General features: G+C 42.4%; 1 protein-coding gene across 1 annotated transcript in view; it reads right to left on the minus strand.

Moving 5' to 3' along the window:
* The window catches only part of TUBGCP4 (tubulin gamma complex component 4), a 380,747-nt gene that overhangs the window by 201,244 nt on the left and 160,280 nt on the right, over window positions 1-19,223 (minus strand). The window contains exons 9-10 of the mRNA XM_078683319.1: window positions 12,708-12,832; window positions 9,478-9,528 (exon numbers count right to left, since the gene is read on the minus strand). Coding sequence (XP_078539445.1) covers window positions 9,478-9,528; window positions 12,708-12,832 — 176 coding nt within the window. The remainder of the gene's footprint in view (window positions 1-9,477; window positions 9,529-12,707; window positions 12,833-19,223) is intronic.

The following is a 19,223-nucleotide window of genomic DNA, read 5'->3' on the forward strand; positions in this document are numbered from 1 at the left end:
TCCTCTTAGGTTTCTACCTTTTTATCAAATAATACATATTCCTGTATCAGCATACGCATTACTACTCTCAAAGGCAATGCCATGGGAAACACAAAACATATTTTACAGAAGATATACTCAGAAAACCATGTTCATTTTTACCTTCCCTTACATGAAATAAGATTTTAGGTAGTCAGATGTACCCTGTAGGTGAGGAAGAGATAGGACAGCAGAGAGAGCAGCAGAATGGTTCACCTTACAACCAATTCAAAAATATGAATCTCATCCTCCTGCCATTCCACCACTCCTCCTAAAAGGATACTCGTGGGCCTGTTGCTGAGCAGCAATTAGGACCTCCAATCTTGCAGCCACGGCCCCATAATAAAACATTCAACACTTTGTCATGCATACCTACTAAAAATTAAACTATTTAAAAAATGCCGTAATCAACAATGCTAGGATAGCAGAGTTTAGGAAGACCCTGTTTTTTTGGTTCTCCTGTATCAAGTAAAACGTTATTCAATATATTAATATTTTCAACAAAGTGGTGTTGTCTTATCCAGTAGAAATTTTATTGGGAATGGGGGCTCTGCTGTTGTGGATTCAAAGGATGTGAAAATTGCTTTCTTGCATGGCCTCCACCCTGGGAAGGATTTAATAATCTGCTACACTTAATTCATATACCAAGCTGTTATCTCAGTCTTGCAGCCTCTACTTAAAATCGCCTAGCTTTATGAGGTAGGAAATGCAAAGGCAATAATGTGCCAGTAAATCTAGTGAAGAATCAACATTTGGACCACTGCTTCCCCAGTATGAACCCTCGTTGAGGGTAAGCGGGTACACCAGACAAGGGCCACTTTCAAGTACTGCATGAATAGAGGATATCAACTAAATTCCAACTTCCCACCATGGTTGTGATGTAAGCAGGGCTTTCAGCCACTACCCTGATGGGTTAGAAGGAGAAGAATACCAGAGAAACCTGTTTATGGGCAAGTGAAAATATGAACGATGTGAAGAACTTAAAGAGATTTAAATGATGGAATATCATTGGATTTCATAAATTTATGATATGTAGGGACATTCGTATTTGCCATCTTTTCATCAAATTGGTGAAGAATATGCAATGAACGGGATGGAATATTTTAGATACCAGCTAGTTTGCCATGAACTTGGAAAGTATGTGAAAGTGGGTAAGGCATTGCCAGACACCTTGATGACTGACACCTGGTTGGGCCAAAGTGGACAATGGCTGTCTCATGGATTTATACCACTATGCTGAACAATTTAAATGTGACTCTGAGCAAGTAAAGGGTGAACTGTATAGAATAATCCTCGCCATAATCCAAATTCACATATTTGGCAGCTTCCCCACTGCAACAGCAGAGACAGTGAACAAGAGGGCACTATCTACTACCACATACTCTGACAATGCCTGATAATACAGGTGTTATGGGATGCAACTAAGCAATTTCTAATGCATACATAATATTGGGAACTTCCTTTGTCCTATGGGCCAAATCAATCATTGTAGGAATATGGTGTGGCCATTACTTGTCTCGTTGACACAAATCATTAGTCAAGCTAGCACTAGTGGTGCCACACATCCATGTGGCACAGATGGTACCAAATGTGGACACATAACAGCGGGGAATACACTAAGAACTTTCACAGGATATAGGCACGGTAAAAGTAAATCCAAAGAGTGACCATATGGGCGTATGTATAACAATGGAATGATAGCAGGCGATTGACACAATGTGAATTCGGTGTTCTTATGTCTTTGTTGAAATAGTTTGGCCTCTGCTAGGCAGGGAATGTCCTTCGCATGGTAAACAGGCTTGTTCCTCTGCCCTGAAAGCCCGTGTATCTGGTTTGCTGATTTTTTATTTTTGGCTCTGGTGTCATTACTCTAGGTTGTACTCAGAGGCCTAGGCCTATCCTTGATAAAAAGAGGTCCTGGATAATGTCCTGTGATCTGTAGGTGTGTACCAAGTGTGGCCTCATTTAAGAAATAGGACTACTGTCCCAGTCACTGGGTTTAGCATATAGAATGGCAGATGCAGCACACCATGTTTTAAGGACCAGTTGGTGGAACTGGATCATTGGAATGAAGGCCTTCTGGCCCACTCGTATAAACTCATATAAACTTATGCCTTGATTCACATGCCCAGTCACATGAACCAGCATCCCAAATGCATAGTTAGCATATTGGTGGATGTGGCCTTTGTGGTACATGCATGGTGAGCGCAAGTGAGCAAGAAAAATAGAGGGCAGTAAAACCTATTTTAGATACCCCTGGTCTGGACTTGCATAAGAGGAAGGGTGAAGACTGTGCTTTCACACTGCTCTCATTCATGTAGCTGGAGGGAAGAGGCCTAGATAGGGAAGACAGGGCTCCTTTAGTTAGCCTATGAGGCCTTTCGGGCTTCAGGGAGCAGCCTATCAGTCTTCCTAGACACTGCAATTTTGTGGATGGTAGGGATGAGGAGTGGGACTGCAGACTCTGTTGTGAAAGTGAGGAAACCTTTAGGTGAGGCCTGCAATTATGTCTTTCTCTGATTACTCCTTTAGTTGGATTGATAACAAGCAGGTGTAGAAACTTCACACTTCATTCTGCTTATGCTAGGTTAGTGGAGACTCAATCTACACAAAGGTTGTGTCTAGAGAACATCCTGGGAAGGACACTTGTAAGAAGAACCACCACAAACTTACAGTACAACCAAGTACTAATAGCAAGACCCAAAGAGGTGAGGTGACATCAGAAGTCTGCATCACTTGCTGGAGAAACACTGTACTTGTTCTGAATCGCCTAGAAGCCTGAATGCCTACTGAGGCAGAGACGGAGCCAGCTTACCTTGCAGGAGGAAAGACTATTCAGGAAGGAACAGGTCCAGAGTGCCCTCAGTAGTTGTGGGGCATGCAGAAGAAGCAGACTCCTGACAAAAGATCTAAAGGGACCCAGGTGTCAAAGAGCACACCCCCTGTGCCCAATCTCACAACATTTCCAGACAGGAACCTTGACAACATGATTGCTGAAGTCCATTGTTACTAACTGGCCTGTGCAGGGCTGCCTATGCTAATTCTGCAACCACCCTATCTGGGGCTGCATCTGCCGAATCTGTAACCGGCCCATGAGGGGCTTCACCTACCAAGTGTCAGAAGCCCTGTCGTGGACTAACACTGGCCCATTTGGCCCCAGAGTGGGCTTCAACTGCTCATTGCTGGGGCCCTGAAACACTACACTCACAATGGTCCAGACTTCGGACTATGACCTTCAAACTTCCTCCAAGACGTCAAGCAGGCCTCTGACGGAAACAGCCCTGTGCCATGGCCAAAAGAACTCCACAAAAGCCAGCCAGTGTGCCTCAGTGTTTGCACACCCTCAAAGCAGCAGGCGACCTGAAAGCGACCCAAGAGGACTGACTCATCCTGGGGGAGGGGAAGGGGGAGACTGCACCCAGAGACAATAAGCCACAAACTTGTTTTGATTATTGTGTGTGGCATTGAGAACATTTTTTAAATGAAACTACTTTTTTTCTTGCAAAGATAATCCCTGGGATGGGCGTTCACTTTATTGGGCCTGTTGGTTGAATGATGAGATCTGAGCTTGAGCATCACAACATTACTGGCCTTAGAAGTTTGTGGCTGCTCACCCTAGCTACTCTCCCAGTTAAGTGCACAAAGGGTTGTACTTGGCCCAATATGCAGAACCATAATAGGAGGGGCCCAGGACATCTGAAGCAAACAACCTCAACCCCCATGGCTGAAGCCCACTAGCCCCTGCTTGAACCATGTCCTCCCCGAACAGAGTCTGACAATTGGTAGCATTGGTGAGATCTTTAAAAGCAGATCCAACTTTCTTCAACAAAACAATACATCCAAATTCTATCTAATAGTACCTGGACAGTAAATGAAAGATTCAAGTGAGAGTAAACTTTGAGACAGTGCTTCGCTCTTCATGCCGGCTAGCTACTCATATATTGTAATGTAAATAACTAAGAAAGGCAGCCGGGTCTTGGAAAGTTCTCTCTTTTTAACATCTTGCTATTCTGCACATAGGACACCCTAATCTAAACAGTAATGTCATTGCACTTTTTTTTTCTTCAAACCTCTTTTTATTGAGAGATTGCATAAAATCACAGCACTCCTAACCCCAGAGGAGCTGTAACAATAACAGTACATCATAGTAAGCGATTCATTTGACTGTAAAAATATTGTTCCCTCCACCCTCCACCCCACACCCCAACTTCCCAACCCTCCCTTCCCCTCCCTCCTTTTGCACAACGTCTCTCCGATACTGTATAGGTTAATCATATATGGATCAGTATATGTATCATTGTCTCTAGTCATTGCACTTTTTTAAACTCATTTAAATATATTTACCTTTGGAAGTAGAATGCAACTTGCTTTGTCATTTTTTTTTATGTCCACTTCTTGATTATTATACTGTGGAAACGGTTTTAGAAATTCAACTACTTATATGGTTTTAAAGATGCAAAGGTTTTAATTACCCATGCAACTAAAATAAACTTGAAACTTGTATCCTCAGAATAGTCAAGTGAGCTGTGTTTGGATAGGGGGCTCCCAGAAACAAAGACATGGAGTTCTGTGTGAGCGTTTTTTTATATTAAGAATCAGCTGGAGAAACTGGTCAGTAGGGAGGAAGCTGATGGATTCAGGTGAAGGAACCATGACTGGAACTTAGGGAGGGAGTGCTGAGGTGTCAGGCACACGACAATCCCAACCACATCCTTCCAAGGTAACACTGGCACCAACTCCAGGAGTTATTAACTTATGATGGGGAAAGTCTAGACACTGAACTTGCAGATGGCTCTCCAAAAGGCTACGGTGAAGGCTCAGTAGCCTGAGAGGGAGAAGTTGAAATCAGTTTGCCAGGAACATGCATAAAAGAGTCAAGAGAGACGGGGGAACATGTCTGTGAGGAAAGAAAAATTCAGCAAAGGAGAGGGGCCGGGTACGAAAGGGTAGAGGAAAGGCAGGAAAAGGAGAGCCAACAGGAGAGAGAGAGAATATAGCTTTAGAGAAAAAGAAGCTCAGGACAGCAGAGAAAGCTACATCTGAAAAAAACAATCCAACTTCTAAAGCTACAAGAGTACCTGACAATGTTCCAGAAAGCCTACGTATGCAGAAGGCAAAGATCATTTGAAAAGGGTTGTGAGCTTGAAGATAGCTTGTAGGTTGCAGGCTTTTAAAGATGTGCCTAAGGTACCCACTTTAATGAGTCGCTTGCCCATAGAAAATAAAGCAGTCATAGTGAGAATGCCCGTGGCTGAACAAATGAACTTACAGGGAATAGAGAAAGCCATTTTTCAGTGTGTGGGCTGAAGCCAGCTCACTTTAAAAAAAAGTAAATCTTGGTTGTTTTGGATTTCAACAGGTATCAAGACGAGATACCTCTGATGCGCATGACTGCAAAAGTAGTAGCTAAGGCACTCCTATGAATCTTTTCTAGGGTTGAATTTCCGAAGCCAGCAATTTCCAACTTTGTTTCATCTTACATGTGAGAGACCTGTGAGCAAGCTGGTAGAACTTAACCCCTTCTCCACAGCATACCACTCAGAAACAATAGAGATAGTGGAGAAGTTCAATAAGATCTTAAGGCGATGCTGGGCACTCTACCTAAGGAGAAAGAAAGATCTTCTTTTACCATGTCGCTTATTTGCGCTACAGAGAAATTTACCAAAAGATAGCTGGATTTAGTCCCTTTGACGTTTTATTATGGCGCCCAGTGTGTGGCCCAGTCACATTATCAGAGAACAGTGATCTTAGTCATCAGAAAGGATATGGTGGACTATGTAACTGGATTTAGGAAGCCGAAGGCACAATACATGGGTCAGGCAAAGTCAAACCTTCAGGCAAGCTAAAAGCTGATGAAGGTGAAGATGAACTAGAAAGTGACACTGAATGGGTACCAGGAGGTTCGGAAGTGTTGATGCAGTAGCCCATCTGTCCCAGAGTTTTGGAGAATAAGTGATGTGGGTCATACAAGGTAGTGCTGAATGTTTCTGAAGTTAACTATTTGCTGTACACAGCTACCACAAGGGAATCCTGGAGGGTGGCCTTAGATAAAGGCATTGGAGCGTTGTTGGCTCAACTGGATGACAAGGTTATAGCGTGTTAGGTAGACTCTACCAATCACAGGCTAAATTAACTGGAGAACAGAACTGCATGGTCAATGAGAAAGAATGCTTTGCCATCGTGTGTGTTTTTAAAAGGTTCAGCCATATCTGTTTAGTACTATGTTTGAGGTACAGACAGATCACAAACCACTCAAGTGGTTGATGGCAATGAAGAATGAGAATCCCAAGTTGCTGAGACGGCCTATCTCATTTGAAAGTCTGGATTGCCTAGTGGAGCAAAAAGTCAGAATTAATCATGGGAATGCAAATGGACCTTCTTGCCAGATACGTTGATGCAACAACTGGATATCTCCTGCAATGGAGTAAATATCCAGATACATCGATCTGGGAAAAGCATCTTTTGAGATTGGAATATCGCTGCTTGGTAAATGGGTATGTTTCCTTTGACTGAGTGCCTGACTGTGTAGATCTGGTATCCTGACTTTTAATTTTGGCCCTGCCATCACACTAATCTAGAGTATGTACAGAGATGTATGCCTTTCCCTGATTATGAAAGGTGCTGGGCTTGTCTTGTAACCTGGAGGGGCACATCAAGCGTGCCTTCAATTGAGAGCAAGGACTACTGTCCCCCTCACTGGGTTCATCATACAGAGCGGTGGTGGCAGCATACAGAATCAGGATCAGTGATGTAGACAGGCCTTCTTATCTGGATGAGGGGGAAGCCAATGGCACACATGTGTAAAGTTCTACATCTATGCACTTACACAGTTTCTTGCACTAACATCCTAAGTGGGTGCTCAAATGCTTGTGGGTGTGACCTGTTTGGTACATGCCTGGTCTGTGAATGAGAATAATGAAGACTAGTAGGATCAAGTTTCGATGACCCTGGCTTAACCTGCCCTTGCACAGATGGTGAGCAAGGACTGGGTTTCCAGAAAGATTAAATGTATTTCTCACATTCCTATAGCTAGGGGGGGGAGCAGGACACTGAAGTGAGGAGATAGGGCTCCTTTAAATATGGCTTAACACAATGAGCCAAGTCTTCCTTTCTGAGTGACAGGCCCAGGTTTGCCACCCTCAGCAGTCGCCAAATGAGACAAGGCAACAATGCATGCACACTCCTGCTTTCATCACAATTGGACATGTCCAACCTGGAGATACAATACACACAGGGTCCATGAGATATGTATTCAGTCGAATGCAAAATACTAGATATCACATTCTTTTTCATGACATTCAAGCATACATTTCAAGCTGCAGCAATAAGTCTGAGGGAGCTCTCGTAACCCCACACAGAAAACATACGTTTCCAATAGGGTCCACACTATAATCATGCACTCTACCACCCAGGCAAAAGGGTTCTGTATTACCCCATATTAAACTGGAGAACCATGTATGCAAGTTTCGGCTTGTACCAAATCATAAAACACTGTCTGCAACCCAGGTACTGTCTTGCACGACACGGAATAAAGCACAGATTCAATCAAGCTTCGACTTGCACCTAGTTCAAATAGGGTCTACACAGCACTACCGAAACACACCACTGGAAGCAGCATGGTATGCCAATACAAATACCAATACGTGCAACATGTTATTTTACAATCTAATGTTATATTAAACCTGACATGCAAGGTATGGATTGAGAGGTGCAATGCTTAAAAAGCCTGAGTAGGGAATTGTAAAATAACTAGTAAAGTTTGCATTTCGATGTTTTCTGAACTTAAGAGTAGTCTACAAGATATATATGCAACTACTACCACAAAGTCGAACTTGATGGACATTAATTTATCTCTCAAACTTAACAACTATGTAACTAAATATGAGTAATTATGTAACTTTGCAGTCAGTGAACAATTTGAGAAATAAAGAAGGAATAACAATCTTTCAAGTGTTCTAATTCACCCAGTTTTAAAAGTTGAATCCCTTTCAAGGAAGGAAAGGGGAACTATAAAACAGACTAGAAGACAATTTACAAATAAAGTTGGAGAATTACGGGCAGTGATCTCTGCCTCCGCCTGGAGTTAATTTTCCAACTTTCTGAAATTTACCAACGTTCACAAAAATATTCCTGGAAAACTTCGCCTGATCCAGGTTTCCAGGCAGACTTCTGAAAATGTTACGTGACAATCCTATCATGATCCTTAAAGGAGAACTGCACATGGCGGGAAATGGATGCCCTGTACAAACACTAAGCCTGGGTGAAGTTCTGCTACGCGGAACTCCACGAAGTGCAAAAAGAACTCCGCAAGCGGCGGAGTGCGTTGGATAAATACTGTTCACGGTGACTTCCAGTGCCAGGTGCTTGCCTGCACTGTGCAATCATCGAGAACTGCACCATGCACAGCAGTTCAAGTAGGTTTTTACTCGAGCTGGAGCTTTCTCAATGCAAACGTACAGCTTTTCAACGCGAGCAGTCTCGAGCATACATGACCACTAGCAATGAGAAATCTTACCGCCTGCGTTGAAAAACTTCGCTGCGAGGTGGATTTTCCTGGCTCGCGCTCGTCAACTCGACGTTGACAAACACGGGCGAGGAAAATAATTCCACTCCGCGAGTTTTTCGGAACTCTGCGAGGTCCGCGTAACGTAGTATGTGGAAATCTCCACAAACTCCACGAGCGGAGCGGAGTTTACCACCCAGACTTGGCAAACACATGTTTTTGTGTTCTACCCTGTCAGAAAAAAAATCCCTGTTAAGAAACCCCTTCCCAACCAACTACAGGGATAATTACATCCCCTTCCCACCTCAGAAAGGGACTTGCTACAGACCTAACCTGGAGTAAAATTCTGACCCTTTCCAGGGTAGAAAGGGTAATAAGAAGAGTTTGTGAATGCCCACAAACGTACATTTGTCAATGTGGAAAAACTTCCATGGCTAATCATGCCTTGGAACATTGTTTTTTTTTTCACCCGAGTCATATTTATCAGAGCAGGGTACTCAGAAATCGTTGCAGAAATGTCAGCACATATACATGGGTTTATGCCTGCCAGGAATCCTTTTCTGAATTCTTGTCCAGCGAAAAACAGGTAAATAACGTTGTAAGCGCTCGGTTTTACATTTGCTAATCATAGTGTTTAATCAAGATAAAGTAACAGTTCACTTAGAAGGTGGTGATTTTATTTTTTTTAAGTAGTCATTTTTGCCTGACAGCAGTTTGCCTTCTGAAGATTTACATGTTACATTTATATGTGTAATGTAGACCTTGCTTTTACTACAACAGGAGGTCAAACAGTGAACACAGTGTGACCGGTTGTGCAGCTTGTCAAGGAGGCAGCAACAAACAGTAAGCTATCCTCCAAGATTTAGGAGAAGGAAGCACCTAGTAATACAGTAGGACAAACAACAGACAGTACAACAATTTAAATCATTTCAAATTTGAAAAACTTCCATACTAACCTTTAATTGCCCCAGCAAGTCCGATTCTTCCACCATAAGCTTCCAAAGATGCTATAGAGAAGAATTCAAACAAAAGGCTGTATTACAGGAATGCATAGAACACCATGTCAAACTCCAGGACTGACTGTTGACTCAAAATACCATTAACAAAATGAAATCTAGTTTAAATACTTTCCTACTTAATGCACTAAATGAGCTACGGGATAGCTATCAATTGTGGCGTATGTGCAGTGGCGCCAGGGCTCAGGTGTCTAATGCACACCAGTTAATGCCATTTTTTTGCTACCATACCATGACAATGGGGGCTTTTCGATTTCCTGCATTGAGGCCTACAGCATCCTTGTCACACCACAGATGAGTTACGAAATATATTCCTAAATGTCATTCTTTAACCGATTCAAATTCCATGAAGATAGTCAGGATGGAAGATGGCTTATCTGGAAAAGTGTAAGTTAATTACATACCATCTTTGACACCTTTTCAACACACACATGCATCGTACCCCAAACCCTAGCTTCTGTCACAGGTGAAAGTGGTTACTTTTCAAATGCTATTTTTTTATTTCGTTACAACCGTTTTTCTTAAAGTGGATAATATGATTATTAAAAAATCAAATGTTTCTCTTTTTAGTAAACAAGTTCAAAACTTTGGATGACAACTACTGACTGCCTTGGTTTGTCATATTCAGCTAAGCTTCACACACATTTCCTTGATAAACTGCAATGCACCTTTACACCGTCTTCCTCTTCACTGGATGCCCAGATAAATACTTGACAAACAGCTATTTGCAATTCTTCGAGCGACAGGGTTCTACATGCCAAACTGATCTTTCTAAGAAGAAAGAACAAAATCTGAGGGAAGAGTCGCAGCAAGATAGAGGGAAATCGCTTACAAAAAAGAAAGAGACAGAAACACGGAGTAGGATGTGACACAGAATGCTGAGAACATTACAAAAAGAGAGGCTGGCGGCAGGTGAGATAAAAGACAAGGTGAACAAGCCGAAAAATGAAGAAGATTCCTGGAGGATGGAAGAAGAGAAAGTTGAAATATCAAGAAACAAGAACAAACATAATAAGTAGACAGCTGAGGAGCAAAACATGAAAACGGTGGAGCTAAGAGAGTAGCAGAAGATAGAGAGCTTCAGAGATAGACAATAACATAAGAATATAAATAGTGCAGATACTATACAGTAGAAGGCTGCCCTAGTTACCCTACACAGAAGACACCCACCATTTTCCACTCTTGGGGTGTTTAGAGACCCGACTTGGATGACGATGCAATTAATGAATTCTGTTCTCAGGCAAGTGAGTCACTGGTCCACTCTCTAAGCCGGAAAGTCTAAGGTGCCTGCGTTACCTTCCAAACTTTGATAAAAACACCTTTCGAATGACTTGGCAAAGATAAATGATTAGCCTGAGAATTTTCTGTTAGCACCTCGGTTTATACTGTTTGAGTACTAACCGAACATTAACTTTAGGTACTATAGTTGGTGGTGTACCTCGCCAAACCAGGCCATACTGCAACACGTATCTCGGGAAACAGACCCCTGTCCCTACTCACAACAGAATATAAAATATTGAGCAAAGTACTCTCGTGCCGGTTACTTCCTTACCTGCATAGGTTAATCCACCCTGACCAATGCGGTTTTGTACCAGCGCAAAGCACCTCTCTTAATATCCGGAGACTATATTATGTCATAACATCAACTCCAACGGACAATCACACCGCAGGATGCATAACACTTGACTTGAAACAGCCTTTCGACACCCTTAGGTGGGATTCAAGTACTTGAAAAATGTGGGGTACCCCCAGATTATTTGAAATGGATTAAGATATTGTACTCCTTCCCCACTGCGAGGGCTCGCACCGGGATACACATCTCGACGGAATATCCGATTGGCAGGGGCACCCGCCAGGGCTGTCCGTTGTCCCCCTTACTATTTGTGCTGGCCCTATTGCTGTTGGCTCTTAAAGTAAGGCTGCTGGCAGTGCAAAAGGGTATAAAACTGGTAAAAGCCACTCCGTCTATGGAGATGACATCATACTGCACGCCAATGACCTGACCAAAGAACTAACACCGATGCCGGACATCTTTACTGACTTTGCACAACTCTCAGGACTCGCAATAAATGAGAATAAATCTAACACCTTTTTCTTCCACCACAGGATACGTCCAGAAGCGATCCAATTTGCGCGACACTCCCTAACAGTCGCCACTCACACGTTTAAATATTTGGGCATACAAATTTACAGAACCGCTTCGTATATTGTAGAAGGTAATCTCAATAAGGCTATCCGGGCATTCCGGTCACAGGTAACATTCTGGGCTTCACTACCGCTCTCTGTGATGGGCAGGGTAGCGATCTCAAAAATGGTGGTCCTACCATGCCTGCTATACTACTTTACCAACTTGCCAGTGGTGATCCCGACTCCCACACTCGAATCGCTGGACACAACATTGTCTGACTTGATATGAGGCAAGGGCCACCGCAGGGTGGGGCTAGCTAAGGTACAATTAGATACAGACAAGGGTGGCCTGAGTGCACCAGATTTTCGCGCCCACTGCTATGCAGGCCAACTGTAATGGCTGTCATACTGGCTGGCAGGGTGTAATCTGCACAAAATAGATTACACAACATCTGCAATTGACCGAGGGGAACTTCACATAGTATTGAGAATACGCCGCTCCTGGGCATCCCTACACCAACTAGCCTACTCAAGAAGCAGAGACTTCTTGCCTGGTCTGAGAGTGCCCCCAAAAAATCCCTTGGAACGCACAATTTAAGTTAATCCATTACATGATACTACATAGGGCATATCTCACCCCACTCCGACTACAGCGCAAGTTCCCAACCACGCAACACCGCTGTCCCAGGTGCAAACTAGAGGAGGCAGACTTGCTTCACGTGCTATGGCTTTGCCCAGTGTTAGCCAATTACTGGTCCGAGGTGACTACAATGATCGCTTCAGCGGCTGGGATTCCTGTGCTGCACACGGCAGGTAACTGCCTACTAGGACTAACCCAGGGATCCAAGGCGCAGAAAGTGCCACTCCACTTCACAGACCTAGACCTACTCATGGCCAACCGTACTACCACAATGCTGTGGAAGTCAGTTCAACCTCCAACACTCCATGGGTGGCACGGGGAGGTGGTACGATGGGGAAGTGCAGAAAGCGCAGCAGGTTATTAATGAGACCTGCAGGAGGGAGCGGAAATGAATAGTATTTACCTCTGCAACAGTACTCCGGATTCGATCTATAACAGATTCAAAGTCCACCAAGCTGAAATATGGCTGCTGTTTTAGTCTGTGCAACTCCGCAGCAAAGGTATCTTCCTGTTGTTTTAAGATAGAGCCTGAAACAGGAAGAAAAGAGAGTTTTATAATCTTACTTATGTACAGACAGCAATGAGTAGCTGTGAAAGGGGAAAGAGTGACAACTTCTGCTTGCATGTGACTGCTTAGAGGTAAAATGGCACAAGTGGAAGTTAATGTCATCTACAAGAGTTTGATTAGACTAGATCATCTTCACATAAAAGTATTATCTCAATCTGAAATTCACAAAATTAAAGTTCACAAAAAAAGGATAAAAAAATCATGACTCTTACAAAAGAAAACAAAAGAAAAGCAGGCTGCCAACAAATGAACAGGGGACCACATGCCTTATTAATAGCTGATTTTACCCATCTTGTGCAAAGCATAAGCAAGGGTTAAATTATAAACATAGTGAAGGGTCCATTGTGCACCCAGGGGCCTATTCACAAAGGCAAACTTGCATGTGAGTAAATCTACATGTGTTAGAATACACTTACACTTCTGAGTACCTTTACTTTGTTAGGCTATTTACCATTTAGGAGTACAAAGTTATGCAAAAGTGTAGACTTGCACGTCTCCATCCCATCAAACAGAGGATGGAGCCAAGGCTAAGATACTACTACAAGTGTAAAGCTGCTAAAAAGGAGCAGTAGTAACAAATCCTCCTACTGCCCTCCATGCTCGTGCCCTCACAACGTCAATCTATGTTCTATGTCAGCTTCTCTGTCTGCAGTTTGTGAGACTGTCAGCCCACATACTGCACCTAGTCAGCTGGCAGTGCAAAGCCTATTGTCATGACATCATTCAACTACTGGAACGCCACAAGAACAGTCTTCTGTTGTATTCTTAATGTTGTACAATATGTTAAATATAATGTACTGGTGCTTTAAACATATAGTTCCATTATTGCTAGGTTCCATGACAGAGCTGTGTCCATCCTCTGCCAGTTGCTTGCTAGCTGCAGTGGGAACACCAACGTATCTCTGACGCCTCCAATAAAGAGTTTAACTAAGGAACCTGAACCATTGGTGGAGTCTGGACTTATTTACAACAGATGGCGAGGATATGAGAATCTTATCTTATTATCATATTGTTTCAGTTCAGTTATTGTAATGTGTTGCTTATGTTTATGTGTTATGTATGATAGGCTCTATTATTGAACACTCTGGTAAAAGAAGGACAACATGCATTTACATTTTTACCTGCTGGAACAGATGCGGAAGGTAGAGGTATTTCTAACGTTTACGTTGAGGCAAAGGCCAGGTTGAGAAGACAACATGCTAAAGAAGTAAATATAGTTATGTGTAGGCATACATTTTATAACCAACCACAGAGAAGCGATGAAACTATAGACCAGTTTGTTACCAGATTACGAGAATTATCACTTAAATGTCAATTTGGTGGAATCAGAGATCAACTCATTGTACAATGTCGTAATAAGAAAATGCAGGAAAGATTGTGGGCTGCGAAAATCCCTATGTTACAAAGTGCAATTGATATAGCTGGGGTATTTGAAGAATCAGATGCGTGCATGAAAGAAATGGAAAAGAAGGATGGTGTAACATGTGTAGCTCAAGCTCAAGATGAGGTTGCTGCTGTAAATTCAAATAAGAGTGGTGAGACAAGTGGGAAAAAAGGATATATATATACTTAGAAGTATCATAATCCTGGGTCAAACTCAGAACAGAACAAGACACATGAGAAAATATGCACCAGATGTGGCAGCACATACCACACTGCTGAATATAAGAAATGTTTTGCTATAGATAAGGACTGTAAGAAATGTGGACGTATAGGACATTTCTACAAGATGTGCAAAACACATAATAGATCTAAGGTAGCTGTAGTGCAAAGTGACATAGGAAGTGTCACATCAATATGTGATGTAGAAGGTGCAAACAAGATTTTACGTGCAGAAGAAGATGATAGAACCGTTGCACCAGGAAGAAGAATGAGATCCAAAGCTATGTTGTTGATACAAGGGAAGGAAACTGAATTAATGGTGGATTCAGGTTAATTTTGGACAATCATTCCCCAAAGATTGTTTAAACAAAACTGGCCTAATGTAAATTTGCTACCCAAAGATATCAATCCAGGTGGATATCAGGGGGAGAAAATTTATATTATTGGTTACATGTTAACGGATATTGTTTTTCATGATAGAAGGGTACAAGGAAAAGTGTATGTAGCTTGTAGTGGACAATCAATACTAGGATGGGCACACCAATATGATTTGCACATAATAATAAATCCTAGGGCAACCCACCAAGTAATGGTTGTTGATGAAGTTACAACAGAAACAATTGTAGAAGGAATGAGTGGTCTATTTTCAGGAGAAATTGGCGAACCAAAAGGGTATGTACACAAGATAATGCTAAAAGCAGATGCTGTTCCTATGCAACATAAAGTTCGTAAGGTTCTATTATTGCTAGGCAAGAGGTAAAATGCATGTTGAGTGAGATGGTTGAACAGGGCATTATTGAACAGATAGAAACTTCCAATTGGATTTCACCAGTGGTTATCAAGGGTAAACCGGATGGAAGTTACAGGTTCTGTGTAGACTTGCACACTCTGAACCAAAATATTGTAGTAGATAATTTCACTTTACCGAACATAAATTAATTAATTCTGTCTTTGAAAGGAGGGGCATTTTTTTCGAAATTGGACTTGCGCAGTGCATATCATCAAATTAAATTGCATGATGAAACCAAACCATTGAAGGCATTTATCAGAACTGAAGGGATATTCCAATTTACCAGGATGCCATTTAGTCTGGCGTCTGCTGCTGGGGTATTTCAACGAATGATGGGTTCGGTTTTAAAGGGGACAGAGAATGTAGTTAATTTTCAAGATGATGTATTGTTATTTGGTGACACTAAGGAACACAACAATATTGTTTTAAAAGAGGTATTAAGCAAATTGGATAACGATGGGTTAACCCTAAAAAAAGAAAAATGCAAATTTGCTGTTGAAGAGGTAGAATATTCAGGGTATACCCTGCTCGCTGGTGGGATTAAACCAAAAACGTGATCTTTTAGAAGCAACAAGGAAAGCCCCTGCACCATTAGATAAAGACCAACTCAGGTCATTTTTAGGTCTCAGAGTATATTGTAAAATGTGTACACAATTTTGCAGAGAAAACAGAAAAAATAAAAATTCTACTCAGGAAAGGGTACAAATTTGTATGGTCTAACGAGCAACAGAATGCTTTCGATAAAATCAAAAGTGAAATTTGAGAGGCAAAGATTTTGACTCCATTTGATACCAAATTAAGGTCCATCCTGACAGTCAATGCTAGTGTGGTGGGGATAGGATCTATTCTGGCACAAATGCATACTTCTGGAGTAAAGACTGTTGCTTTTGCTTCAAGGTCACTCACAAACTGTGAGAGAAATTATTCTGTAATAGAGAGGGAGGCCCTAGCAGCAGCATGGAGCACTGAGTATTTTCAAATGTACTTATGGGGTTTCCAATTTACACTACAAACAGATCATAAGCCTCTTATCAAGATCTTATCACCAGGTGGTGCACGTAAAGGGTCAGCAAGATTGGCCAGACTAGCTGCCCATTTGCAGGAATTTTTATACAAAATGGAGTATATTGCAGGATGGAAAAATTGTCAAGCAGATGGATTGTCTAGACTACCTTTACCTTGGTTTGAGGTGGATAAGTCAAAGGTTGAGTCGTTCCAGTATGAAGGTGCAGTAGCTGCAGTTGATGATGTGGTAGAAATGTGTTATGGAGCTATTGACAAAAATATGTGGAATGAAATTATGTCTAAGGATGAAACTTTACACTTGGTTAAGGATCTAATCATTAAAGGTGATAGACTTGAAAGTACCCTTCCCATTGCTGTAAGGCCCTTTTTAAAGGTTTTAGAAGGTTTGTCTATATTTGATAAGGATGGCAATGTTATAATGAAGGAAGTTAAATTTGTCCCACCACAAGATTTAAGATTAGTGCTGTACAAACTGGCACATGAAGGTCATTTGGGCCAATCCCTTACGTAAAAGAGATTAAGAGAACACTTTTGGTGGCCTGCAATGGATCAACATATTTTGGATTGGGTGGAAAGGTGTGTACAGAGAGTGAAAAGAGATTGAAGGTGGGCAACCAAATGGAGTTAGGAAAAATTGTGAATTTAGGTTTACCTTGGCACACAGTGTGTTTTGACTTTATTGGTTCATTTACTGGTCTTGGCATGGATCTGAGATTTGGAATGGTAATGGTGGATTTCAGGGAAGAGGGTTTTCCAGTTAAGTTAATTACCGACAATGGTATTTAGTTAATTTCTACTGAAATTACAGCATTTTTTAAATCATGTGGGATTATACATACAAGAACATCTTTATATAATCCACAGGGAAATGATGTTGTGGAAAGGGCTAACCACATGATAAAGGGAGCAATTCAAATGGCTGTTGCAAGCAGAGGTGATGTCAAAGGTATGGTTAATGATTTAGTATGGGCTTATCGCACAACTGAGAATACAGTTTCTGGGGAAGTTCGTTTTGTTGTCATGAGAGGACACCCTAAAAGCACGAAACTCATTCCTGCATGGATGAAAGATTGTATTGGGTTGGCAAATCTTAAGTGTGATAATGTGAGGAACAATGGAGTTTCAATTCATGGTAGGAATATAAAACATAATGACTTTGTCAAAGTTAAGCCTGGCCGTATTACTGCAGGGTTTAGCAAATGTTGCGGCCCGTACAAAGTTAAAACAGTTCATGATAACCATGTAACTTTGTACAATGGGGAGAATTGGAATTTGAGAAGAGTGGCTTTGTACAGAAAGGGCAAAGGACATGAGATGGATACTACAAATGAAACTACTAATCCTTATTTTCTCTTAAGTGAATATGAGATTAGTAAGAGATCATCTGGTATCGATGAAGGGAGTAGAAGATCATCCACTGTTGTACCAATGTGTGGTGGTGATAACACTGATAATAGTGTTTTGCCTCAGAGACATAGGTGTCCCCCAAGATATTTACAAGACTACGTACATGGAGATGGGTGAATAACCTTTTCTTTTACAGGAAGTACACATATGAGAATCTTATCTTATTATCATAATGTTTCAGTTCAGTTATTGTAATGTGTTGCTTATGTTTATGTGTTATGTATGATTAGTTAAAAGAAATACAGGGAAGAGGATGTGTTGTATTCTTAATGTTGTACAATATGTTAAATATAATGTACTGGTGCTTTAAACATATAGTTCCATTGTTGCTAGGTTCCATGACAGAGCTGTGTCCATCCACTGCCGGTTGCTTGCTAGCTGCAGTGGGAACACCAACGTATCTCTGACACTTCCAATAAAGAGTTTAACTAAGGAACCTGAACCATTTGTGGAGTCTGGACTTATTTACAACATCTTCCATTCCACTTTAATGCCGAAAAAAGCAAATTTGTTGGAACTGGTAATCGGGAGCTTGATTGTTTATACTGCTGGGGCTTGGACTCTAAGTGGTCATGTTTGGCTGTGTGTGCGTCAGCTGCACACTGAAGCTTTGTTATCTTTTCTATGATGAGCCTGGGTATTTGGATGCCCCCTGGTGTTGAAAGTTGGGCTGAAACCGTCAACATTATCGGCGCCCTCTTGCTCTCCTTAAACCTTTTGTGCGCGTAAAACAAGCCGCCATTTTGGGCACCATGGCTTCCCTGCTCCCGCCGAGAGCCAGCGCGCCTCTCTCTCCCTCCTAGCTTCGCTGGCAACCCCCTGCTTGCACCTGCCTTGAGTCATAAACCCCTCTTCGGCGCTGCTCTGCCCCGGGCCCTCATCCTGTTCCCAGCGCGACACCTCCCTGCTCCCCTCTCATGATCTCCGGACCTTTGATGCAAACCCCTTTTCCCCGTGTGCCCGTTTGTCTTCCCCGTTCCCAGGCCGACACCCAGCTCTGCCGATACCAATCCCTTGCCCCTCCCCGTACAATAGAAAGCTTCCCTCCTCAAAGGACCCCCTGAGATGATCAAAGCCCCCCCCCCATCCCACGAGATCCGATCGAACCCCACACACTCCGTGAATCAGCGGAATATCCAGCTGCGCGATGATCACCACCTGTTGTGAACGGGGCGGGGACTTCCACTGTAACCTTGCGTGGGAACGGGCTGGGAAAGGGGGGATTCTGAGGATGTCTTTCCGTACATCAAAGTATCGACGAGAATGTGTTACATGCAATAAACAGATAAACGTGTGTATAAGAGGCCAGGCCTCAGGGATGCAGTTAGAGCACCTCAGAACGATACCTTCTGTCCGTTTCGTTGTGTTCTCCTCCGGAGAAAATAAAAACCTCGTTTCCTGCCTTCCAGTCTCCAGCGCCTGCCTCTTCAATAGTTTAACTTCTTTGTGGGTTCAAGAGGCGACACCGCCGGGCAAATACTTAAGGATCTTATATTCTGGTTGGTAGTGCCCCCCAGTTGTATTTT

Source organism: Lissotriton helveticus, chromosome 3_1 (genome assembly GCF_964261635.1).
Source record: "Lissotriton helveticus chromosome 3_1, aLisHel1.1, whole genome shotgun sequence".
Classification (NCBI taxonomy): Eukaryota; Metazoa; Chordata; class Amphibia; order Caudata; family Salamandridae; genus Lissotriton; species Lissotriton helveticus.